Below are 27,271 nucleotides of genomic sequence, written 5' to 3' on the forward strand. Positions count from 1 at the left end.
ATATTGACGTACCAATTATTATAAACTTTTGGAAGCAGTTCCAGTTAATTTTCCACCATTTCTTCATCGGTCAGCTTTTTAATGTTTTCAAGAACGTAGAATCCATAATTAGAGATATACATTTAGTGACTTCCTTAAAGTTTTATTTATTATTTTCACTTACCCATTTTTATAAACTATTTGGTTATTTGTCTAAAATTTTCCATTTTTTTTATTTCTTGCAATTGACCACGAACATCGTTGCACAAATAAGTATTGAAAACCACATGGTCTTTTCGTTTCATTTTAGGGTAGTGTTTTGTCAAAGTTTTCTCATATTATCTTCAACACCTTTTCAAAGATTTCGTCAACATTTTGGCAAATTGGAAGTAATTCGCAAACAATTTGAAGATGTATTGAAGATGAGCTGTTTCAAGTCAAGTTGAAAATTCTATTCACTCTCAAACTGAAAAGTTGTTGCATTTGAAAAACGCTCATCCTGTGTTTATTGGGATAGGTTACTATTACTTACGTACGTTCAATTGGATATATTTTACATGCCACAGGTTATTATATTCAAAAACTGGTTAGTATTGGTTACGTAGGTAGCTAGTGGTTACATAGGTTACTATTAGTAACTAACATTAAAATGTAAACAAAACAAAAATTGAAAATATTTAATATCTTTTGTTTACTAACATTGAATTTGTAAACAAAACTTACATCTGGATGTACTTGAATTTAGTTTTTATTTTTTTTTTTTTTGTAATACTGCAACTTCGGTATTATGAAATACACATTGTTTTTTAAATCAAATATTTTTATATAAATCCCACGTACTATTAATAAAAACTTTCAAACTTTTTATGTGAGTAGTTTTAACTTTGAAATGTACCCATCGCGTACATAATCAAACTTTCACCATGACTTATGACAGTGTTTTTAATTTCACGAAAATTTCGGTGAATATGGAGAAGAGGATATCATCTTGATGGTACTTATTCACATTCATCTAGTAGTGGATATGGGAACATGAGCAATGATGGGCGACTATACAGGAAACCCCTTCAATACTACCGCGAAGTCAGATATATTTGCAAATGCACAATTTTATTGTATGATTACGTGATTTTTAATGGACAATTAATTTCGCAAATGAATATATTTTACAAGATCAATGTACTTGTAGAATTACGCATAGTAATTTAAATTAGCTTTCTTCTTAGCCTGCACCTCCATTATTGCATCCATAAAGTCTTCATGTGTAACTTGTGTTGCCGATCGCCGTAGAGCAATCATACCAGCTTCAACGCAAACAGCTTTACATTGGGCTCCGTTGAAGTCATCAGTGGATCGTGATAATTCCTCGAAGTTCACATCGCTACTTACGTTCATTTTACGGGAATGAATTTGCATAATTCGAGCACGAGCTTCTTCATTGGGATGTGGAAATTCAATTTTTCGATCGAGACGGCCCGAGCGTAAAAGTGCCGGATCTAATATATCAACCCGATTAGTGGCTGCAATGACTTTTATGTCGGCGGTGGAACTAAAACCATCTAATTGATTCAATAATTCTAACATAGTACGCTGTACCTCACGATCGCCCGCCTTTTCCGAATCAAATCGTTTTGTACCAATAGCATCCAATTCGTCTATAAAAATGATGGCTGGGGCTTTTTCTTTTGCCAAGGCAAAGGCATCTCGAACCAACTTTGCACCATCACCAATAAACATTTGTACCAATTGTGGACCAGCCAATTTTAAAAAAGTAGATTTTGTTTGTGCGGCGCAAGCACGTGCCAACAATGTTTTGCCTGTACCAGGTGGCCCATATAATAGAACGCCTTTTGGGGGTTGTATGCCCAAATTTTTGAATTTGTCTTTGTGTGTCATTGGTAAAACAACAGCTTCTATTAGTTCTTGGATCTGTTTGTCTAACCCACCTATGTCTGAGTACTGTTCGGTAGGACGTTCATCGACTTCCATAGCTTTAACACGGGCATCGTATTCCGCGGGAAGTGTCTCCAAAATTAGATAAGAATCCTTATTGACACCGACTAAATCGCCAGGTTTCAGCTTTTCTGCATCAACAAGACCGATCACAGGTAAAAAATAAGCTTGTCGAGTGGATGTTTTTATTACGGCACATTTTCCTTTCCTTTGATTATCTAAAACTTGAACCGCACCATCATCTTCATCTTCTTGAGCTTCCATATCCAGCAGTTCAATTACATTGGAAACCAAATATGGCAAAGTCTTATTAACCTTTAAGGGAAAACGTTAAAAATCTAGCAGTAGAACATAGAAATACATACCTTAATTTTTTCGGTATTGTCCTTTATTTTATCGTTTTGGGCCTGTATTTCGTGTGTTATACGCATAACCTCACTCTTCATGATCTTAATTTCATTGTCCATCAAACGAGTCCTGTTGACAATCTCGTCTGTGGACATACGCAAAACTTCTTCTCCCAATTCTTCACCATCCTCCCAAATGGATTTATCTTCTAAGGTTGCGGCCATTATATTTTAGTGGGTATTTGTTTGATATAACTGTTAAATAAAACAATTATTGTTGCGTTAAATTATTTATCAGTATATTCCTCCAAACAATACAATTTTCACTTCACCGATGACTTGTAAATTTCTGTTTAGTGCTTCGTTTGACAGCAGATGAAACAAAATGCAAATCACACAAAAGGTATAGTATTCTAAATAAAGACGTAGAAAGTCTCTGGTTGCCGTTCATATTATGCGCTTTACAGACTATCAGTTATTCCGGACGGAATGTCGGTGTTTGTAAAGAATCTTACAGTGTGTCGGATCGATACGACTTGTCGGCGATGACTAAATAATCGGTAAATGTGTTATCGATCCCATAAACATGCAGCAGTATCGATTATGCCTTCGGACTTAACTTATAATGTGCACAATATATGGGATATGTTCGACACGAGCACTGTCGTCCGGAATAACTGATAATTTGTAAAGCGCATTACCCAATAAACACAAACGTTTGAAAAATACTAAAATTCAATAATTTTTCAAACATTTTTTCAAAGGATTAGGGTAATATTCAAGTTGAGAAATTGTTGAGAAAATCGCGTTCTCAACAAAAAACAGACATTACCCTCAACAGTAAAATTCAACACAATAGCAATAATTTCTCAATTGTAATCCTCAAATTGAAATGCATCGCTACTCAATAATTTCTCAAATAGTTTTCAATGTGAGAAAAATAAAAAACTAGCATTGTTGCGAATACTTTCAAACCACAATTTGTATGAAAGTCAATCCTAGTTCTAACTGAAAGTCAATACTAAATTTCTAGGGATTTTGTAAATTTTATTATTTTTTCGTTAACAAATATAATAATCTTAAAAATAACATTAATAATATATGAAAATAATAATATTATACCATGTTATGGTCGTGATTCACCCGGCTATGGGTTCGTCTCCTTTCAGGACTATAAACAAAACAAATAAACTTATACCTCTCATTTCACTTATCTGAATTCCATTTCATATTTCTACACCAGTCCAGTGGCTTCAGGATATTTGATGACATTCTCCTTGGGTCTACCCACCCCGTACAGGTTAAAAACCCATCCTTGGCTATTACTCGACCGGCTCTTGCAATAGCCCCTAAATTGCCACATACGTTGAGTGTTAAACTACATATGAGTACTCATGCATTTTTCCCAAATTAAAACATTAAATTTAGCAGTTCATATCATCAATTCTTATTTTTTTGATATAAAGTAATATTATTACTTGAGAACGAATTAACATCAAATCGATATCTTTCAATGTTCAATGTCAAAGACAGGAAATAGGAGGTAATAAAAATCAGATAGAGGGCACTTACATTTTTGGATCCTTTAAATAGGATTGTTCATTAATACTTCAAAAGACTCATTCAAGAACAGGTCTTGGCCGATGTTGAGCGCTCAAAATCGTCGTAGTCGGGCTGTTAGTTGCTTTTGGCTTATAGAATCCTCTAGGTTGGAAAAAAACAAACAAAAAATAAAGAAATGATGTTAATAAAGTTCTTCGTAGTTTTCTAATTACATACATAAATTCATTTCTTTTTCTTTCACAATTATATTACTTATAATAAAAAAAATTATACTAATGATATTAAATGAAGATTGAAATTAATGAAATTGGAACAAAAAAAAATTAAAGAAACGAAAAATAATTATATATATATATATATATATATATATATATATATATATATATATATATATATATATATATATATATATATATATATATATATATATATATATATATATATATATATATATATATATATATATATATATATATATATATATATATATATATATATATATATATATATATATATATATATATATATATATATATATATATATATATATATATATATATATATATATATACCATTCAATGATTTTAGTTTTCTGCAAAACAATCGAGTTTTGTGATTTCCATTATGTTTTCATTTCACTTTTTATTTTGACTTACCAATTTGTATTTCTTCCAACTGACCAGGTACTTCGTGATTTCCTCAAGAACGTTGGTATTACAAAATTGTTGTTATTAAAATACTGGCAATTTTCAGGAACTTGATGGCCAGATAATTGGAATAAATTTCCAGCAATTTCAATTCACAAAATAACAAATTAAACCGATGATGCGATATAAATTAAACAATCGATGTGATGCGAATTATCATCCAGTAGTTGTTGATATGGAAAAGCATAAATAACAAGTTTTTTTGGTTGCACTTTGATTTATGGAAACTTTCTCTTCTCGATAAGCCACTACCATTTTTCATCGGCCAGCCTCTTAATGTGTCCAAGAATCAGCATCCAAATATTTTAGTTGTCTGCAAAGAGATTTGAGTTTAGTGACTTCCTTCAAGTTTTCATTTCGTGTTTTAGTTTTACTTACCAATTATTATAAGCAATTTCAATTGATTATTAAAAAATTTCCACATTTTTGTATTTCTTCCACGAACTTTGTTGTCCAAAGTAGTATTGAAAACCATGTGGTTTTTTCGTTGCATTTCAGGGTAGTGTTTTGTCAAAGTTTTCTCCAATTATCTTCAACACATTTTCAAAGTTTTCGTCAACATTTTGCCAAATTGGTTGTAATTCGCAAACAATTTGAAGATGAATTGAAGATGAGCTTTTTCAAGTCAAGTTGAATTTATGTTGAAAATGATATTTACCCTCAAACTGAAGAGGTGTTGCATTTGAAAAACGCTCATCCTGTGTTTATTGGGTAGGTATATTTTCTTTAACTACTCGATGCAACATCCCTGTCGAACATGTATTTACCCAATAAAAACATACGTTTGAAAAATACTAAATTTCAACAATTTTTCAAAGGATTAGTGGAATATTCTTAACAAAAAACAGATATTACCCTCAACAGCAAGGCATATTAATTAAAGGTAAAGTCACGAGCAAACATGTGTACACCCCATGATATTTAGAAAGTCAAACTAAAATGGCAGGTCACTTAAGTTGACATTCTGTGTATGTGTAGTGTTGTTGTATTGTAATATTTATGTACACAAGGAATGTAAACAAACCTACTAAACGTAAACAAAGCCTTTGACAAGATGAATGTCGATATTAGTCACCTGATTGCATGACTTTACCTCTTTAATATGCCTTGCCTCAACAGTTAAATTCAACACATTAGCAGTGTTATCCTTAAATTGAAATGCATCGCTTCTCAATAATTTCAATGCGAGTGAAATAAAAATTAACATCCGTTGCAAATACTTTTCAACCAAAATTTTTATGAATGATATCCCCACATCAAATTGAAAGTCAAAGCCAATATTCTATGAATTTTGTATAATTTATTCATTTTCCAGACTAAAGTCAGCACTCGTCTAGAACGGTCGTATTCTTTAACACTCGCTACTTGCATCGAACCTTAAAGTATTACAAATCTCTTTTCATTGCGATAATCCGATCCTCCCCTTAATTTTTGCTTTCATCTTCTATCTTGTCATACACGGAATTCAAATTAATTGTCAAGTGATTAGTGGACTAAACTATGGCTTCCTCCTCTGGAGGGAACTATTACGATATTCTGGGATCGCAATCCCCGAAGCGTAAAAAACATAAAACAACACTAAGCATGGGAAATTCTTTATAATTCCCGCCGCTGATTACAAAGCAACCAAAAAATAAACCTTGCCCAAAATATGTCGTGATGAAAAGTAAAATTCCCGAAAAACCTATTAAATATTTCAACATTTTCACCATCTCAAAGGCAATTCAAGGAATCTCCAGCGAGCCTACGCTAAAAACCATTTTCACTAGAGACGGAAATTTACTCTTCTTAACCCTTTCGACCCTGAATTTTAAAAAAGAGGCTATCCACAATCACAAACAACAAATCTCTATCACCCGTTATTTCAAAAAGTGATTCTCCAAACACCTCCCCAAACAAACCTCATCAACAAAATAAAATAAAAACTATTGTAAACAAAACAATCAGTAGCTGATAGCCTTTGTAGCTAATGCTATTTCTTTTTTTCTTTATACTTGCCTTATATTTATATAAGCTAAGTTAAATTTAATAATAAATAAATAAAACAATCAATGAGAGTAATCTCTCTCCCCAAAGTAAAACGTCAACTAATGCAAAAACAACTAAAGGTGGGTACTATGTTTGTTGGCACGAAAAAAACTTCACTTAACCATTCTTTCGCGTTGAAAAATGAGAGTGTTGACAATACATTTCGAACGAAGAAAACAGCTATTTTGGAGCTATTCCGCGTTTATTTCTCTGCAATTTAATTGACAACATCGCCAAATGTCATACTATTTTTACTTATACATACGCAGCAGCTGATTGTTTACATACACGCATTCATGATAATTGTTTTGAAAAGTGTTTTTCTACCAGTTTTTGGATTGTTTTGCTAAAAAATCTCATACAGCACTGGACACTAATAATTGTTAAGAATAAAGCTCCAGCCGCTCTACTCCTGGTGTCTTACCACATTCTGCAACAGCTTTTACAACATGTGGTACATTGTCTTCTTCAGCTTTTCCAAATGGATACCGTCAATTTGTAACGCACATCAAAAAAACATATAATTCCGGTGTTATGCAATCTTTTACATCATCCGCAGCAATGGGTTCATAATTCGTTCAGCAACAAACTTAATTCGTTGGTGTCCACAATATCTACATAATCGCATTGCATTAACAGTGGACAAGAGTGTACTTATGCACATGCTGTTGCCGCCTCACTAGCAATTTCAACTCCAGTGGTCACCACCACAGTTCCCACAAAGGATAATAACGCCATTTCATTTGCCAATATTGTTACATCGGGGGGAACAACCAACTTAAGCCCATAACTCAAGTTCAAGGGTAGTTCCTAAGCCAAAGTCACTGTTCCCGACTTATATTTCGTCACAAAGGGATGTTAGTGTTCTATACCAGACTCTTCGTTGACTGAAATTAATACATTGAGAAGCAATTGGCTGGTTTACTGAAGGATGTTATACTCTCCCAATGTATAAGTTCCAATAACTATTTCAGTCACGTTATGAAATTCAACCAGTGTTTTGAATTGATAAAATGTAAGAATGCCGCTAACTGAAATTTAAAAGCCACAACGAAATTAAATCGTTTCATTCCAGCCTATCGCAATCATTTTGGACAAATGATGAATACAAGAAAATTATTTTGCTATTTAAATAAAAATTATTTAATTATTTACTATAAACATTTATTTTGGATATAACTTTGTTCAGAAAAATTTACTAATTTTATATTAAAAAGTATAAAACGTATAAGACCACCCAATTACCTATACCCCGGTATATAAAAATAAGACAAGTTCGATTATAATTTTATTATGAGTTTTTATTAATTTGTACATTTATACACTAATTAAAGACCCTAGAACACAATGTTTTCTTTTCTGGACTATCAGCTTTCTTTCATTAATATTGTTATATTTAAAAATTTTTAATTATCATTTCTCATATTTAGCTTTCATGTTGTTTCCATTAAAAATTACAATTGCATTAACATTTCTTTTGTTCAGTTCTCATTCATTTACGCCTCTTACACACAAAAAACGAGCTCGCTTAACAAATAGAAAAGGGAGCAATTACGAGGAGCGGTAAAATAATAAAAAAAGTACAATTCATTTCTTTGTAAAAAATGGGTGTTGAATGTAGAAGCACTGGGTTTACAGAGATAAGACGAAATCGTTTTTAAGCATATTTTAAAAAAGAAATCTTCATCGATTACATCTGCAGTATTATGACAATTAGCTTCTTCTACTTCTTCGTGTTCTGTGCAAACATTATGTTGCATAACATTAGTCAATTCTAAATTAGCAGGGGATGATGATAAATGGTGGCCTGGTTGTATCTCTACAATATGACGCTGATGGAATGCTATTGTTGCTGATGGCTGAAGCGATGATGGTACTGTTGTAATAGGCGGAGTTTCCAACGGGCACCGGTCGCCGATTGGAAACTCCTAGAAGACATTCCTTAGGGGTAAAATTTCACCCAGCCACTTCTTCGCCAGCAAAATCCAATTTAACAACATCACCTGGTAAACATTCCTCCACATCAACTTCATTCTCTGCCGTATTTATACGGTTCAATGTCATTGTAATATCTGGACCAGACTTAAGTCCCACGGTAGCTCCTGCTAAAGCCATTGTAGTGGTGGGAACAACAATATTCGATCCAGCTGCTGGTGATACTATTGTGGATGATTGTGAAACCACCATTGCATTAGTATTGCATTTGTATTACTAACGGCAGCAACAGTCGATATTGCATTTGAAGAATTAGTAATAGTGGCTAATGTTGGAGTATTTGCTGCCACCCCAATGGGACCACTCACTACTTGGGCGGCCGTTGTATTTGGTTGTTGCAATACAATATTTGCGGTCACAGCCACTGTGGTCGTGGCAGGCGTTGAGGGTGCTATGTTGGAGTTGTTCACTGTAGCTGATGTAGTGGCTGCAATTGTGGGTGTCAGGGATGTGAGGGCAGACGCTACTGTGGCAGAAACGGCTACAGAACCAGATGCTGTTATATATGTTATATACATATAGCACTCCGTTATTTTTATTTCGTCAATCGAATTGCATTTTTAAATAACAACGCGAACCACTTTTGTATTCTAATTTAACACAAATCATTTGAATAAATCAATTATTTCTTAATTCACATTACAAATGGCGCCATGTTTTGAAACTAACTAATCTCAACATATGGAAAAATTTAAAGCCGAACTAATTAGGGACTATGCACTTTATGTCAGTTTTTCAACTCGAAAAAAAAACAAAGTACCACAAATGAAAAAATATTTCGGTAGTTTTTCGCATTTTTGGTTTTGTATGGGATTTCGCTTCGGAAACCGAACATAGTACCTACCTTAACCACGAAAGGGAGCCACCGTGGTGCAATGGTTAGCATGCCCGCCTTGCATACACAAGGTCGTGGGTTCGATTCCTGCTACGACCGAACACCATAAAGTTTTTCAGCGGTGGATTATCCCTCCTCAGTAATGCTGGTGACATTTCTGAGGGTTTCAAAGCTTCTCTAAGTGGTTTCACCACAATGTGGAACGCCGTTCGGACTCGGCTATAAAAAGGAGGTCCCTTGTCATTGAGCTTAACATGGAATCGGGCAGCTCTCAGTGATAAGAGAGAAGTTCACCACTGTGGTATCACAATGGACTGAATAGTCTAAGTGAGCCTGATACATCGGGCTGCCACATAACCTAACCTAACCTAACCTAACCACGAAAGTAGTAATGATATTATTAAAGAAAAACATAGTATAAACATAGACCAAGGAAGGTATAGACAACGAAAGTGAATTCACAGCGCTTTAGTTTGTCTGCCCACCGTAGATGGCTCTTTTTCGTCTGCAATTGAGTGATTTTTTAATTTGGCTTTAATTTGTTTTCTTTCCTTTGTTTTCTTGATGAAATATTGTAAAAGCATATAAAATTATATACATCCACACCTTTTTGTAATGCAAATTGACTAATTTGTACGGTAATTCTCGTTTTCCAAAAAGAAATTGAGTCACTTGACTGCACAATTGAGTGGAATGACTGCGCACTGCAAATAAACAAAACCATGGTCAATTGTCAAGGTATGTCTCTATTTTAATTGGTCTATGCATAGACCAAGGAAGGTATAGACAACGAAAGTGAATTCACAGCTCTGTAGTTTGTCTGCACACCGTAGATGGCTCTTTTTCGTCTGCAATTGAGTGATTTTTTAATTTGGCTTTAATTTGTTTTCTTTCCTTTGTTTTCTTGATGAAATATTGTAAAAGCATATAAAATTCTATACATCCACACCTTTTTTGTAATGTAAATTGACTGATTTGTACGGTAATTCTCGTTTTCCAAAAAGAAATTGAGTCACTTGACTGCGCAATTGAGTGGAATGACTGCGCACTGCAAATAAACAAAACCATGGTCAATTGTCAAGGTATGTCTCTATTTTAATTGGTCTATGGTATAAACATAGACCAATTAAAATAGAGACATACCTTGATAATTCACCATGGTGTTGTTTATTTGCAGTGCGCAGTCATTCCACTCAATTGCGCAGTCAAGTGACTCAATTTATTTTTGGAAAACGAGAATAACCATATAAATTAGTCAATTTGCATTACAAAAAAGGTGTGGATGAATAGTATTTTATAAACTTTCACAATATTTGGTGTTTCAACGAGAGAACAAAGGAAAGAAAACAAATTAAAGCCAAATTAAAAAATCACTCAATTGCAGACGAAAAAGAGCCATCTACGGTGTGCAGACAAACTACAACGATGTGAATTCACTTTCGTTGTCTATACCTTCCTTGGTCTATGGTATAAAAAAAGATCAGCTGTTAGCTAAATTCCACCATAGACCAAGGAAGGTATAGACAACGAAAGTGAATTCACAGCGTTGTAGTTTGTCTGCACACCGTAGATGGCTCTTTTTCGTCTGCAATTGAGTGATTTTTTAATTTGGCTTTAATTTGTTTTCTTTCCTTTGTTCTCTCGTTGAAACACCAAATATTGTGAAAGTTTATAAAATACTATTCATCCACACCTTTTTTGTAATGCAAATTGACTAATTTATATGGTTATTCTCGTTTTCCAAAAAGAAATTGAGTCACTTGACTGCGCAATTGAGTGGAATGACTGCGCACTGCAAATAAACAACACCATGGTGAATTATCAAGGTATGTCTCTATTTTAATTGGTCTATGATTCCACTCAACTGTATCTAACCATAGACCAAGAAAATATAGAGACATACCTTGATAATTCACCATGGTTTTGTTTATTTGCAGTGCGCAGTCATTCCACTCAATTGCGCAGTCAAGTGACTCAATTTCTTTTTGGAAAACGAGAATTACCGTACAAATCAGTCAATTTGCATTACAAAAAAGATGTGGATGTATAGAATTTTACATGTTTTTCCAATATTTTTTGTTTCATCAAAAGAACAAACGCAAGAAAACAAATTAAAGCCAAATTTGAAAATCACTCAATTGCAGACGAAAAAGAGCCATCTACGGTGTGCAGACAAACTACAGCTCTGTGAATTCACTTGAGATGTCTATACCTTCCTTGGTCTATGATCTAACAAAGAACAATCTAAAAATGTTAACTCTCAATTATGCTCTCTCAATGCTCCCACTAAAAAAAATCTAATTCAATCTCGAATACATACCCTGCCAACATTTTTCGAATTTAGGGGCGCTTCTGAGAATCCCCACTATGTCGAAAACAGTCGTATACGATATCCAAAACTCCTCGGAAAAGCGCCGTCACTATTGAGAAGTTGTACCACGCCAAGTTACTACAAAAAAGTATCGCATGAGTGCAATTATTAGGTGCCCTTCTGGATACATTTAGAAGGACGCCAATAAGAGCCCCTTCAAACAATCAGACAAAGTGCATTTTAAGATAGTTGTAAAAGAATCATTGTGGTCAAGTAAAACACGATTTTTTAGATGTTTATTAATTTTATTAAACATTTATAAATTCTCATAAATATAATATTTATACGACTATCACATCACATTTAACATATTTTTGTGCATTAATAAAAGATTGATGTTGAGTTACAAGTTGCAAGTTACATCTTGTAGCGTCTATCAGCCAGTGCTTTTATTCCCAATGGAGGCAGCGTGCCTGGAAAATATTTGAAAAACTATCACTTTATTCCATTTGGAAGGTCAAAAATTGTTCACCAATATACCTTTCACAATTTTAAGCGAAATAACTATGTTTTCAGCACTTCATTATCATTTTTATTTAAATAAATTATAAGAAGCTAGTTGTGCTTGGTGTTTCACAAAATATAAAGTGGCTTTTGTAACAATAGTGATGGCAAAATACTTTCATGCGAATAGTGATGGCAATATACTATCACAATTGGCGATTGTTTCAGTGTCACTTACGAGTCTGTGGGAGCGATGAGGATGAAATGGAACTTTGAAATGCTGGCAGGGATATACCCCAGCAAAAATCTCCAAGAGACGACCTGAGATAGATGAAGAAATAGAAGAAATATATATGTCTGAATAACAAATATTTTAATCTTCCTATACTACATATTATTCAATTTCTCACTCAGTCGCATGCAAAACTTCAAAGTTGTACAATGGAACATGAAAGGATTAATAAACAACTATACCAATCTTCAGATGTTAATAAAGGACTGCTATCCACATTTCATTTCATTACAAGAAACGCACATACCAGTCCATGAACTACCTGTTCCCCCCAAAGGGTTCAGCTCTCATTCTTGCAATAACCCAACTAACTCAAACGCTAAGAGTGACATGACAGTCTTTATTAGTAACCATATCCCACATAAGAGAATATACAATGACTCAAATATTCTTAACATCTCCATTGAAGTTACTCTACGTACTAAGGTCACTATAATTTCTGTTTATATTCACCCTAGCCAGAGCTTCGATACTAACGATATTATATGTCTTTTTACCAATGTCCAGTGTCCGATTCTATTAATTGGCAATGTAAACTGCTGGAACACCCTTTGGGGTCCAACGAAAACAACAAACGAGGAACGGTTTTAGAGGAAGCTCTGAATCTAAAAGATTTATGTATACTGAATGACGGGGCACCAACACACCTTTCTACCCATAATACATTAACGAACATCGATATTTCTTGCTGCTCAGCGCAACTTCTTCCTTTCGTATCCTGCTCCACGTTACATGACTTATATGGCAGTGACCATTTCCCAACAATAACAACTCTTAACATGGGCTCTTCGGTTACCAATATTAAGGCCATGACAAGATATAATTTCCAAAAAGCGAACTGGTCTTTGTTTCAAAAGTCAGTGGATAACATGCTAAAAGATAAATCTTTTAACTGCAATGCTAATAAAATTAACGCCACTCTAACAAAAGCCATACGCGCTGCGGCAAATGTCTCAATCCCTCAAATGCAAAACAAAAGGAAACGCTATGTCCCGTGGTGGAATAGAGATTTAGCTACTTTAAGAATAGATAAATTGAAAAAGTACCTAAATTTTCTAGTGTCAAGTGACCCTAGGATCAATACCATTTTATGCAACCGTGATGAGTCTACGCATATGGACAGCCATGTAATTTTTGAATAAGCGACAGTTGACGAGTGAACGAGCAACGAAGCGGTTGTACGAAAACAATATTAGAACACCGTCTTGACAACGAATAAGAATTAAAGACCTTTTGTATCTCATTATATTTAATAAACGTTTATTTTCTAAGTTTAAAATACTTTATTTCATCGTCTCTAATTCATCTGTGCTTGGTAAATAGTCCTACGAATTCGATCAGTTGACATTTTTCTCAGAAGTGGGATTGAAGCCAGTTGTCCAAAGTGAAAACGAATTCTACGAAATGGAAAATTTGCATCGACTCAAGGTGAAGCAACTGCAAGAAAAGTGCAGAGAAATGGGAATTTCTCATTCCGGCAACAAAAAGCAATTGATCGAACGACTAGAAGGCATTGCCGCTAAAGACACGCAATATTTTGCAGCAACAGATGTTATTCAAGAAAGAATTTCTCGTTTGGAGAATATTGTAAACGGAACACGCTCAATGATACAACGATATGGGCAGGAGGAGTTTGAACCATCGGGTGCATCGTCTCCGGTGGATACTTATAAGACACCAGAAGGGTCACGACCAAATGTATGCAGCAAGCAATCGCCCGAAAGGCGATTGAGTGTACCAAACGTGGTGCATGACGACATTGCTGATGCAATACGACCAGATTCACGAAATAATTTGCAGGCTGTCCAAATGAGTTCATCGGTAACAACGACTCAAACTACGCTTCCAACGAATGTCCAGCCGTTAACGACATCATTGCAAGTTCAAAGATCGCAACATGCAACGACATGCATAAATCCAACAACGTCTACGTATGGTCAGAATGTTTACAGTGTTGCTGGTACGTTTAGCCAGCCGTTAGTAACACATGCAGATATGCTGCCAACAACGAATTTCACAACGAATTGTGTTAACGTAAATACACCGATAAATTCGATACCACGATATGTACCACCACCGATAACAACGAATTATAGTCAACTGCCCATATACCATCAACCGCCGATTACAACGATCTACAATCAAACACCGATTTTTCCGCCAATGCTTTCGCACCACCACGATACAATACATTTGTGCAACAAATACCGCAGCAAGTTATGTTACAAAACAGCCCATATGGAAATATTAGGGAAATTATTCAACTGCTACCAGAATTTAATCCGTCCATTGAGGAGTCTGTAAACTCAACGCAATTTGTTAAACGAGTGGAGTTGTTGAAAAACGCTTATAATTGAGACGACTCGTCTGTAATATTTGCGGTACAACAAAAGATGTATGGACCGGCCAAATACTGGGTGGATTCGCTGCAAGAAGTATTTTTATCTTGGCCTCAATTTGTTAATCGTTTTTTATCCGATTTTCCGTATAATGAAAATGCTGCCGACGTGCACATTCGAATGTCTCGAACGACACGACAACCTCGAGAAACGCCCCAAGAGTATTATTACAGAATGTGTGCATTGGGAAAGAAAGGCAACTTGTCTGAGTCCGCTATTGCCAGACATATTGTAAATGGAATCAACGATCCTGGATTAAAGCAAAAGATTTCCAATGACTACCATACGTGCAACCAGTTGATAAGCGACATTAATGCATATTGCAGCTACAACCAGGTAAGAAATGTTTTGACGTCGGTACAGAATAAACCGAAAAGAACAAGCGACGACGTGGAAATAAAAACGGATCCAAAAACGAACCAATTTAAATGTTTTAATTGTGGTAAGCAAGGCCACTTTACTGCAAATTGCCCGGAGCCACAAAAGAAAGAGAGATGCACAACATGCAATCGAACAACACATCGATCAGCTGATTGCCCATCAAAACACCAATCGACAGCAAATGTAAACAAATTGCCGACAGCACATCGGAGTCAAAAGGTAAATTAAGAAAACTTGTGAAAATCAACGGAATCGATTGTGATGGATTCATTGACTCTGGTAGTGACCGAAGTTTAATAAAGAGATCTGTGGCGATGCGTTTGGGAGATTTTACGGAATGTAATATAATTTTCAATGGTTTTGCCGGAGGACAATTCAAGTGTCGCGAAAAGATAAAGACAATGCTAACGTTCGACGAAGCAAAGTATGATATTGAACTTTTCATTGTTGAAGATGATATGATTCCTTCTGACATTTTGGTTGGTAGAGATTTGTTGTGCCAAGAGGGTAAGCGAACAATTATTGAAGGAAATGAGTGCTAGATGCAGAACGTTCAGGCGATAAAGTCAAACGATAATTTGACACTCGACGAAAATAAACGACTACACAATATTGTTCATGAGCACCGAGAGTGTTTTTCTGAAAAGGCAAAAGAATTAGGCAAATGTAATTTAGTTAAAATGGAGATTCAAGTTACCACCAAAGAGCCGATATGCGTCAAACCGTACAGAATTGCATTTGCCAAACGTACCATCGTCAACCAAATTGTAAAGGATCTACTTGAAAGCGATATTATTAGAAAATCCTCATCACCGTATGCATCTGGTATTGTCCTAGTCGAAAAGAGGAATAACGAACACCGTCTTTGTATAGATTATAGACGTCTCAACGAAGTTACCGTGCGTATACCACACCCGATGCCTGTGCTGGACGAGCAAATTGCACAATTGGCTGGTAACCGTTATTTTACTACGCTTGATCTTCGCATGGGTTATCACCAGATAGAAATTGAGGAGGAATCAAAGAAGTTCACTGCGTTTGTGACGTCCGATGGCCATTTTGAATTCAACCGAATGCCGTTTGGTTTGGTGAATGCGCCATCAGTTTTCCAAGCAACGATGAATCGCGTGGTAGAGCAAATGAATGCTGGTGAAGTATTGGCTTATCTGGATGACGTTATAATTCCCAGTGAGACCATCAACGAAGGATTAGACCGGCTACGCAGATTTTTGGATATTCTCAAGAAATGTGGACTCACCTTACGCTTAAGAAAATGTTCGTTCCTGTCGGAGAGGATAAATTATTTGGGTCACATAGTCAGTGAAACAGGAATATCGCCTGGTGAAGAAAAGGTAAGCGCTATATGAAATTTTCGAACACCAACGAATGTGACTGAAGTCCGGCGGTTCCTTGGACTGACGAACTTTTTCCGAAAATTTGTGCCGAATTATGCCACTGTGACGAAACCTCTAACGTTGCTGACAAGGAAGAGTGAGGAGAACAAATTCCGATGGGAAGAACAGCAAGAGAATGCTTTTCGACAGCTGATAGATATTCTTTGCAACGAACCAGTGCTGGCGATCTACGATATGCATGCTGATCATCAAGTGCATACAGACGCAAGTAGTTTGGGCTTGGCCGGTGTTCTACTTCAGTCGAGTGAAGGAGGTTGGCATCCTGTGTTCTATTTTAGTCGCCACTGTTCAGACGCTGAGGCAAAATATCATAGCTACGAACTTGAAGTCTTGGCCGTTGTAGATACTTTAGAACGTTTTCGTATATATCTGCTTGGGAAGCCGTTCTGTGTGATTACCGATTGTGCAGCTATAACGAATGTTAAATCAACGAAGGAACTAGTTCCAAGAGTAGCACGATGGCTGATGAAACTTTTGGAGTTTGATTGTACTTTTGTTCACCGAGAGGGCACACGTATGGCCCATGTTGACGCCTTGAGCAGATCACCAGACTTGATGCCGCAGGAGATAGAGCCAGCTGGATTTATATTAAATATTAAGGTCAACAGCGATGATTGGATTCTGACGATGCAGCTTAGAGACGATAATTTGAAAAACATTATATTGGTTCTACGAGACGAAATAAAATCTGAGCAAAGTAAGCAAATTAAACAAGATTACGTTTTACAAAATCATCGCCTTTATCGAAAAACGCTAAACGGTGCAAGGTTGGTAATACCAAAAGCTATACGGTGGAGGATAGCAAAATACTGCCATGATGATATTGGCCACTATGGTTTAGAGGCTTGAAAGTACATTTTGGTTCCCTCGTATGCGGAAATACATGCGAGAATATATTGCAGCGTGCGTCGAATGTTGCTACAACAAAGCGAAAGGTGGAAAAACGGAAGGAAGGCTACATCATGGAGATATCGAACCATTACCATTTAGGCAAATACATATCGACCACCTGGGACCGTTTGTGAGAAGTAAACGTGGATATACACATATAGTGGCTATCGCGGATGCATTTACCAAATTTGCTGTTGTGAAGCCTGTACGAAGTACGAAGACCCCGCCAGTTATATGTATATTGAATGAACTTACTAGTTATTTTGGATTACCACGTCGTATAATATCGGATAGAGGAACGGCATTCACATCGAAGATGTTCGAGGAATATTGTAACACTCATAATATTCAACATATTAAAAATGCTGTCCGTACGCCCAGGGCTAATGGCCAGGTTGAACGAATCAACCAAACAATACTGTCATTTCTGCGTACGACCACAGAGGAGCCGAAAGATTGGGATTTGTCCCTACATGTTTTGCAGTGGTCAATCAATTCTACGCGAAATTCGACTACGGGTTATAGTCCTAACTAGTTGATTTTAGATTATAAACCCATCGACCTAATACAGAACCGTATAATCGCCGCTATACACGATGACGTCACAACAGAAGAGATTAACATCACCGAAAAACGAGACAAAGCTCTCCAGAATATCAAGACCGAGAGACAGCGATGGAAGCAGCGCTTCGATAACAAGCATTCACGACCAACTACGTATGTAGAGGGTGATTTAGTCCTTATACAAAACGAACCGCAAGCCACGGGGGAGTCCCGTAAATTAGAACCCAAATTTAGAGGCCCTTACATCGTTGTACGAGAGCTTGGAAGCGACCGATATTTGATTGAGGATGTCCCTGGGATAAACATCACTTCGCGAAAGTTTTCCTCTGTATTTAGTTCCGATAAGATGAAAAGATGGTGTGAGTTTTCTCCCGAACTGGATATACCGGACGAAGATGAAGTCGAGGGCGACTTCGGGTCAGAATTGGCCGAATTGTCAAGTGACCCTAGGATCAATACCATTTTATGCAACCGTGATGAGTCTACGCATATGGACAGCCATGTAATTTTTGAATAAGCGACAGTTGACGAGTGAACGAGCAACGAAGCGGTTGTACGAAAACAATATTAGAACACCGTCTTGACAACGAATAAGAATTAAAGACCTTTTGTATCTCATTATATTTAATAAACGTTTATTTTCTAAGTTTAAAATACTTTATTTCAACGTCTCTAATTCATCTGTGCTTGGTAAATAGTCCTACGAATTCGATCAGTTGACACTAGGAAGCCGAGTTTGGATAACTTAATATTATACAAAAAGGCCAACGCAAAATTCCGTTACGAGTCGAAGAAAGCAAAAATTATCTGTCTCCATAAATATACCGAGAACATCAACAGAGACTCTCCCCTTACTTCAGTTTGGAATAAAATAAAAACGCTTACCAACAATGCGACGTCACATGTATTTACTGCTATTGAAACTGGGAATAATGTTCTTACTGATCCAATTCAGATCGCGAACTACTTTGGGTCACAATGGTCAAGTTATTCATCTGACGACAACTTCAGTCCAACATTCCGATTAGCTAAACGCTCACTTCCTACATTTTTTGAAAATCCACCAAAGAACAAGCATACCAGAATTATAGAAGGTCCAATAAGCAGCTCGGAACTAGAGCTAGCCCTCCAAAAAGTAAAAGGTTCTTCACCTGGGCATGACAGAATTACATACTGCATGATAAAAAATTTATCATCTGAGAGCCCAGCAAACTGCTAGAGTTATATAACGTTATTCTTGATACCGGTACTATCCCTCATTCTTGGAAATCAGCAGTTGTCTTACCTATTCCCAAACCCAACAAAGGGAAATCTCAAGTTACCGACTTCAGACCGATATCATTACTCCCCTGTCTAGCCAAATTATTGGAACGCATAATAGCCAGTCGGCTTTCATGGTTCCTAAACACAAAAAAATTGATCGCCGCCAACCAAGTGGCATTCAAATCAAACCGCGGATGCACAGACGCTCTACTTCACATTGATTTCTTTATCTCAAAAGCTATTTCCTCAAAAAATCACGTTTCAATTTTATCTATCGACTTCGAAAAGGCCTTCGACAGAGTCGGTCTGCATGTAATCTTGAATAGTATGGAAAGTTGGGGGGTCGTACCAAAAATTTTGAGCTACGTGAAATCGTTTTTAACACATCGTACTTTTAGAACACGTATCAATAATTGCCTCTCTGATACTTTTAGTCTTTTCAATGGAATACCATAAGGTTCACCTTTATCTGTTGTACTGTTCCAAATTGCATTCAATGAAATAATCACAATTATCAACAGGATACCAAAATTGTATCATTGTATTTATGCTGATGAACACATGCAAGAGTAACACGAAGTCAAACGAAATTTTTTCAGAAGTCATTAACAATATTAATAAGTGGGCCGACATGTCGGGAGCATCTATTTCGTTAAGCAAATCTTCTATATTGCACATTTGTAGGAAGCATGTATGCAAATCAGAGCATTTTAGTCTAAATAGAGTCATTATCCCACTAGTAGATGAACTACGAGTTTTGGGTGTCATTTTTCAAAGCAATTACCGATGGAACCGCCACATCTTACTTTTGAAAAAGAAACTGATAGATAGATTCAACGTCATAAAATATCTCGCTAAAAAAACATCTGCTCACATAAATATCCTGGTTTATCTTGTAAAAATGCTGATACTAAGTAAAAGACACACCACATTCGGACGTGTTTTTTGAGGGGCTCTCTATAATTGGAACACGAAGCAGTATTAAACAGGCATATTCCACTCCATACTGGACTCCAACCTGCAGCCGAATTGTTAGGGAACATCATCCACTTCAAGTGCTGAGTAATGAGGAGACGGTGAGCGTGATAAATACATTTAATTTTCGCAAATAAAAATTTATCACTCAAAAATTAACAAAAATTGAGTAAACAAACACAACCGCAATAAAATAAACAGATCAGCTGACCTTTTCCAACCAAGTATAAGAAACCTCCGTGAAGTTAGCGACGTCGCTAATTTTCGATAACAAAAAATTGGCCTATTCACAGGGTGACACAGAGACGGCAAAAACTGCAAAAGTACCTTTTTTATCAACTGTTCGGAACTAGAATTTTAATGGAGAACCAGATTCCTGGACAAAAATATAGGAAAAGTGTCCAATTACTAATGTTTAGGAAGTTTTAGACATGTAGACTGATTCTTTAGCTACACTTTAAGGTATGACTCATTGTCAAAATCACTTAGTTTGATTCAGAAATCAATGATTTCTGTGTGCAACTCCCAGTTTAGGGCACTAAATCCAGCCTGGAGGACACAAACTAAAAACCTAGATAAATTGGACAAAGGAACATGATAGCTGACATCAATACGAACATTTTGAGGTATAACTTATGTTCCAAATCAGCTCGGTTCCTAGTCAAATTCTAGATTTCAGTGTTGAAACTGGTGGTCAGGACACTAACCAACGCCTGGTGTCCACATATTAAAAATCTAGAAAATTTGGACAAAGGAATATGAAAGCTGACGTCAATACGAACATTTTGAGGTATAACACATGTTCCAAATCAGCTCGGTTCCATGTCAAATTCTGGATTTTAATTCCACCAACTGGAGGGCAGGACAAAAAACCCCAGCGACGGCTGACTTGCTGTACATTTTGTGAAAGGGAAACCTACTCCAAATGATGAAGAATGAGGTTGGGTAAAATCTGAGTCGCAAATTTAAGAAAGGACTTGTTCCTAAGAAATCTGTTATAATATTTTCATCTGGAATTTGATGACCACGAAACTAAATGCAGCCTGGACATCACAACAAAAAGAAAGATCGCAGCTTGGCACTTTTTTCAAAATGAAATCTCTAAAAAATTACTAACAAATGAAATATATAGCATTAATTGTTTTTGTTGCAAGGTTTTGATTTTCACATTGAATGCACATTGAGAATTTTTCCAAATTTTAAGTTTCAATTATTTTCATTAAAAATGCATTCATGAAGAAAACGAGGTGACAATGAAATTCGAGTGTGTTGGCAACGCTGACGGAACGCTTTCTTGTATAATTTCAGATAAATAGTAATGCAGCACAAATGGGAACTGAAAAAAAGTTAAGAGTTTTTCTTGCCCGCTATGAATATCAAATTATTCCTCGGTCATGGCGTGGTGGTCCAAATGTACTTATGGCCCCATGATGTGTATTGGCATTGTAAATTGAGAAGGAAGTGAACAAGTATTAATTTAGGAATATGAGAGCAGTATGTACTTATTGAGAAATAAATTGAATGTGTGAATGTTATTAACGTAGCCAATATTACCTATTATTTTTTAGATGAAGCTGATTATATGTTGGATATGGGTTTTGAACCTCATTCGAAAGATATATATACGGCCCTATAAACAAACCGTAGTGACAAGTGTCACTTGGTCGCCAGGAGTTCAATGTTTGACCGAGAGTCATACAGGTGTGTGGATCATTGGATTTGGCATAGAGGTAGAGCAAAATATCGAAATCGTTGAAGAAGATGAAAAACTCTATTAGAGCAACATAAGGGTCGGTATATATAGTGGGTTTATATAATTTATGGACCGTGAGATCTACAGTGTTGTTCAAAACATTAGCATCCACACATATTATAATTAAAAAAATGTTGTTCCAAACATAATATGTTCTAACATATTAACATATATGTCGCAAATACGTTATGCTAGTTTATGAACATTATATGCTTGCACTTAAAAATAATCTGCTAAAAATTTAAGTTCCAAACATAAATTTTTTCACCGAAACATATGAAAAAAGTGTTTTTCGTCCGTGTAGCATCACACAAAATGATTGTTTGTTTTTATTGATTTTCAACAACTTCCAAGAAGCGGAAAATTGTCAATTTACAGTTTAATAAAATTAAAAAATATTTATAAATAAAAATAATTGAAAATTTTCTTCGGAAATAATTTGTTTCTGTATACATACTAGTTTCATAAAATTCTCGCTGAAATTCAAAGAAGAATTGAACTGTATACTGCGTGACCCGGGATTCTATATCTGGAAATCCCGAATCCCGGGATTTCTGAAAATCGATCTCGAAAGACAGCCCTATAATTAATGTTGAATATGCCCAATAGAGGCCTGCACAAATGTATTTGGCAGGCAAATACCAAATGGTGTTTACGGCCAAAGTCAAGACATGAGAGTATAAATGAGAGTACAAATAGAATTTGTAACCGAAGAAGCTCTGAGCAAATTAAACATAGTGTGTATTTATTTCAACAAATACTCGTACTTCCAATATTTGCCCTGATCCCGCAAACTCAAATACTCTCTTTGCAAAGGCAAAATGCATAAACACATTCATCGATAATGAATAAATAACACAAAACAACATCAAATACTCGGGACACGAAGCATAGCGACCGAGTATTCCTAGAGATTCATCTTTTTGCTTTGCTATGCTTTTGTGGTGCATTTGTTAGTCAGAGTTGCCAACTTGTAGGAAGAAAAAGTGGTATTTTTTGACTGTGTTTCGATCAATTAGATTCATTTTTATACCCTAAATAGTGGTCAGGGTATAATAACAACAAAAACAAAAAATGTGCCTACCAGAAATATTGATTTTAGACCCCATAAAATATATACCGATCGACTCTGAATCACCTCCTTTAATTAAATGTTATTAATCGTAATGCAAAGAAACTTAATTTAAAAATAACGAATGTTGGTTTATTAGTTATTTAAACAATAAGGTACCTATGTTATATATCAAAATTCAAATAACATAATATGGTTGTCTTTTCTATGCTTATTGAAAATATTGCGATTTTGGAGTTTTATATTTACATGCAGCGGTAAAATAGGCGGTAACACTAATGGAGAGAATTCATATGTGAACCATTATATTTTCATTGTTAGTTGCTGGTGCAATAGTTTGAAAATAGTCAGTTATTAGTAGTTATATTACCAGTTTAAACCAAAAAATATTTAGGAATTTGATTACCACCGCAATTACCATCAATCTCCCTGCTTTCAGCTATAAAAACATTTGTTTTATTGTGATATGGCATCCCTACTTGACATTATATTGCTCTCTTCTGCTTCTCAGTTTCTCCTTCTCTCACTTACTCACAACTCCAAACAAATGGTGGTGGTTTTATACATTTTACTAGCGTGGAGATGGAAATACAATAGGTACATCATATAAAACTTGCAAATACGCGAGATGTGTGTAAGTTTGCAAATGCTGAATACGTAAATAGTGTTTGGCGTGAGTTTTTGTATTTGTACACACAAGATAATAGTTCATGTGTAGGGAAAAATACAATGATTTGCGGGAACAAATGAGAGTAAACAATGACCCTCAATAGACAAAAATGTCTTGATATGTCTTATAAGACGTCTTGTGCAGGCCTTTAATGCCCAATAAACACAAGCATTGGAGAAATGCTTATATTCAATACGCTTTTTCAACTTGAATATTACCCTAATCCTTTGAAAAATATAATAGTTTCAACAGTGAAATTCAACACATTAGAAATCCTTTGAAAAAATGTTTGAAAAATTGTTGTAATTTAGCATTTTTCAAACGTTTGTGTTTATTGGGATGTTAAATTTTGTTTCGATCTTGCAACTCCTTCATATAGAAACAGGTGTTCAAAAAAGACGCATCCATAATTTTTTCACAATGGAAAAATTAGAAATGCCTGCTGTTATTAAATATTTACATAAAAAAGGTTTATCGGGACAAGAAATTCATAATGATATGGTGAATGTGTTAGGTGAAAGTGCTCCTTCATATGCAACAGTGGACGTCCAAAAACAGCAACAACAACAGAAATTGTAGCCGAAATGCATGATATGGTATTAAATGATCGACGAATAAAAGTGCGTGAAATTGCTAATATCATGGGCATCTCAAATGATCGAGTCCATTTAATTTTGCATGAAGAACTACAGATGAACAAGCTTTCTGCAAGATGGGTGCTGCATTTGTTAACAGTCGATCAAAAACGCATAAGTATGAACATTTCTCAAGCTTGTTTGGATCGTTTTAAGCGAAATAAAATGGATTTTTTAACGTCGTTTCATAACTGTTGAGACATGGATCCACCACTATACTCCAGAAACAAAAGAACAATCCAAACAATGGACTGAAGCTGGAAGAAGTGCCCCAAAGAAGCCAAAAACAATTCAATAGGCTGGTAAGGTTATGGCAACCCTTTTGCAGATTGACTATCTGCAAAAGGGTAAAACAATAAATTCAGAGTACTATTGCAACATTTTGGATCAATTAAATGTACAAATTCGAGAAAAATGTCCTGGCTTACAACACAAAAAAATAATTTTTCATCAAGACAATGCACCAAGTGTTTTAACTATGGCTAAACTCAACGAATTAAAGTACGAGTTGCTTGACCACCCACCTTATTCTCCTGATTTAGCTCCCAGTGACTTTTACTTGTTCCCGCATCTAAAAAAATTCCTTGCTGACAAGCGTTTTACCACAAATGAAGATGCTTAACAGTTGTAAACCACTATTTAGAAGACCGTGAGGAAAACTATTTTAATCAAGGCACAGAATTGCTAGAAAAGCATTGGACTAAGTGTATTGAAGTTTCAGGAGATTATATTGAAAAATAAAAATATTTTTGAAAAACTAACTATCCTCTTTCATTGATAGGCAAAGAAGTTTCCGAACCGCCCTCGTAAATAATTCTTTCCCTTTATGTAGCTTCGTTAAGATTCTGCGTTGATGGTGTACCAAATCGATGGCTTAATTTTCTAAGATCAGAGTCCAATGAAGAATGTAATATACAAGAATTTTTAACTTTTAACGATTTTGAAGCAATAACTGCCGAAACAAGTTATTGCTTTAACGTTAAGAGGATGGATATCTCGGTCAAATCATGGCTAATGTAAATACTTTATTCACCCGATATGATGAGTACTGTCGAATATACAGTTTGTCAAGAAAGTGTTTTGACAATGGGATAAAAATTATGTTTTGTTCCAAAATTAAATATAATGAAATTTTAAAAAAATATTTTATTATGTATTTTGCAAAGTATACATACGTACACAGAATTAAAAATTTAATAAAATATTTAATATTTCAATTATTTCTAGAAGTTGAAATAGTTGGCAATGTCAAAAGACTTTCTTGACATACTGTATATGCTTGGCAGTAGTGCTTAGTCGTTGTTACTTAAATCGGTGCTCTCTAATACCAATTAGACAAGAAGCTACAAATGTTACGAAATCTGGATTAAAATGCAATCTAAGTATAACTCACTAACAAATTGTTAGTAGCCATACCAAAATTTTTCCTTATAATCGAAGTACATATTTCATATATCCAAAGAAATTTGTTAGTATATACAGCAGAAAAGTTTGCTAAATGATGAAAAAGGTAAAGCAGTACGCTGAAAACAGCCCCCTGGCTATCTTTTTTTACCAAAAAATCTGTATATTTATAAAAGTAACGCATAACAGCAAACAAAACTATTGCTGATCGCATTTAAGAGCTTTAGGATATTAGAGCGGAGCAAAATACAAAAACAGACACCGACTGCTGTTTTCATCAGGCTTTACTACGTGTTATAGCAGCTATTTCGGAAAACTATAAACTGATATTACAAAATCGGATTTATCTTGATGTTAGAGCAAAAATCGGTTAAATATGTCGTTGTTTGCCATCTGTATCAGATAATGATAGCAAACGATTCCAATTTTGTACTAAAGTATTCTTAATTTACTTCAGAATTTGTTTCATTAAATTTAGGACACAAATTTTGTAAATTTCCGTCCCTCCGTTAAAGTCGTATGTCTTTGAACTAAGGCAAATTTTCCTTAAAGTAAAGAAATACATTTTTGATTTAAAGGAATCGTCCTTAAATTAACTGCAATATTGAATATTTAAATTTAAGATAAAAACGTTTCGAATATAGGCTAAGACTTATTTTGAGGATTTAGCATCACTGGTTTAAATTTTTTGGAATTATGAAATCATTTTCTACTTTGAAGTATCCGTTATAATTTGGATTTTTAAACTGACATTTGTTTGTACGTGAATAGCTTTATTAATATACCACGAAAAGAGTATGAAGAGTATTTTGCACTGCAAACAATTTAACAAAATAAGGAAGGTACGTGGAAAAATGTTTTGCTATTCGCAAAAAAGATGCATTGGTTTTTGTAATATATATTCTAATTCGATGTTTCCTACAACATAACAACACGATTTCAGTATTGAAATATTGAAGAAATTTTCTATATTTTAAAAAGTTTCTCCCCAAATTTTGAAATTTTCTTATACAATGCAATTAGAAAAATATTTCATTAAAAATTCTCTGAAAACCTACATTTTCTTTCATGGTAGGTTCACTTTTTTGTGTATAAATGTAGATAAATGAACCCCGGAACAAGTTTTTTCGAAAAGTTTTTATTATGCCCAACATGATTTTCTAACATTTGGAGAGGCTTTTTTTTTTTTTAAATGTACAGCAAGTCAGCCGTCGCTGGGGTTTTTTGTCCTGCCCTCCAGTTGATGGAATGTAAATCTGGAATTTGACAAGGAACCGAGCTGATTCTGAACATGTGTGATATCTCAAAATGTTCGTATTAATGTCAGCTTTCACG

General features: G+C 35.1%; 1 protein-coding gene and 3 long non-coding RNA genes across 5 annotated transcripts in view; 1 reads left to right on the forward strand and 3 right to left on the reverse strand.

Annotated features, from left to right (window-relative positions):
• Positions 1-1,063: 1,063 nt before the first annotated feature.
• Positions 1,064-2,762, reverse strand: Rpt5 (26S proteasome regulatory subunit Rpt5). Of its 2 annotated transcripts, none has more exons than XM_075291356.1 (3): positions 2,612-2,762; positions 2,298-2,534; positions 1,064-2,247 (listed from the first exon to the last, which is right to left on the reverse strand). In XM_075291356.1, exons 2-3 carry the CDS (start codon positions 2,502-2,504, stop codon positions 1,171-1,173), a joined length of 1,284 nt encoding a protein of 427 aa, XP_075147471.1. In that variant the 5' UTR covers positions 2,505-2,534; positions 2,612-2,762; the 3' UTR covers positions 1,064-1,170. The 2 variants fall into 2 exon arrangements, with proteins under 2 accessions (XP_075147471.1, XP_075147470.1); XM_075291355.1 differs by having other exon boundaries at positions 2,598-2,746.
• A 2,060-nt stretch (positions 2,763-4,822) lies between these two features.
• LOC142241033 (uncharacterized) lies at positions 4,823-5,279 on the reverse strand. Its single transcript, XR_012723461.1, has 2 exons — positions 4,928-5,279; positions 4,823-4,862 (listed from the first exon to the last, which is right to left on the reverse strand). It is a non-coding gene; the product is annotated as an uncharacterized LOC142241033 (long non-coding RNA).
• LOC142241038 (uncharacterized) overlaps positions 5,165-27,271 on the forward strand; it is a 360,681-nt gene continuing 338,574 nt past the window's right edge. The window contains exon 1 of the long non-coding RNA XR_012723462.1: positions 5,165-5,264. This is a non-coding gene — a long non-coding RNA (uncharacterized LOC142241038). The remainder of the gene's footprint in view (positions 5,265-27,271) is intronic.
• LOC142240988 (uncharacterized) lies at positions 12,003-20,588 on the reverse strand. The gene is made up of 3 exons (XR_012723451.1): positions 20,302-20,588; positions 12,259-12,543; positions 12,003-12,191 (listed from the first exon to the last, which is right to left on the reverse strand). It is a non-coding gene; the product is annotated as an uncharacterized LOC142240988 (long non-coding RNA).

The sequence above is a fragment of the Haematobia irritans genome, chromosome 1 (assembly GCF_050003625.1).
Source record: "Haematobia irritans isolate KBUSLIRL chromosome 1, ASM5000362v1, whole genome shotgun sequence".
Taxonomy (NCBI): Eukaryota; Metazoa; Arthropoda; class Insecta; order Diptera; family Muscidae; genus Haematobia; species Haematobia irritans.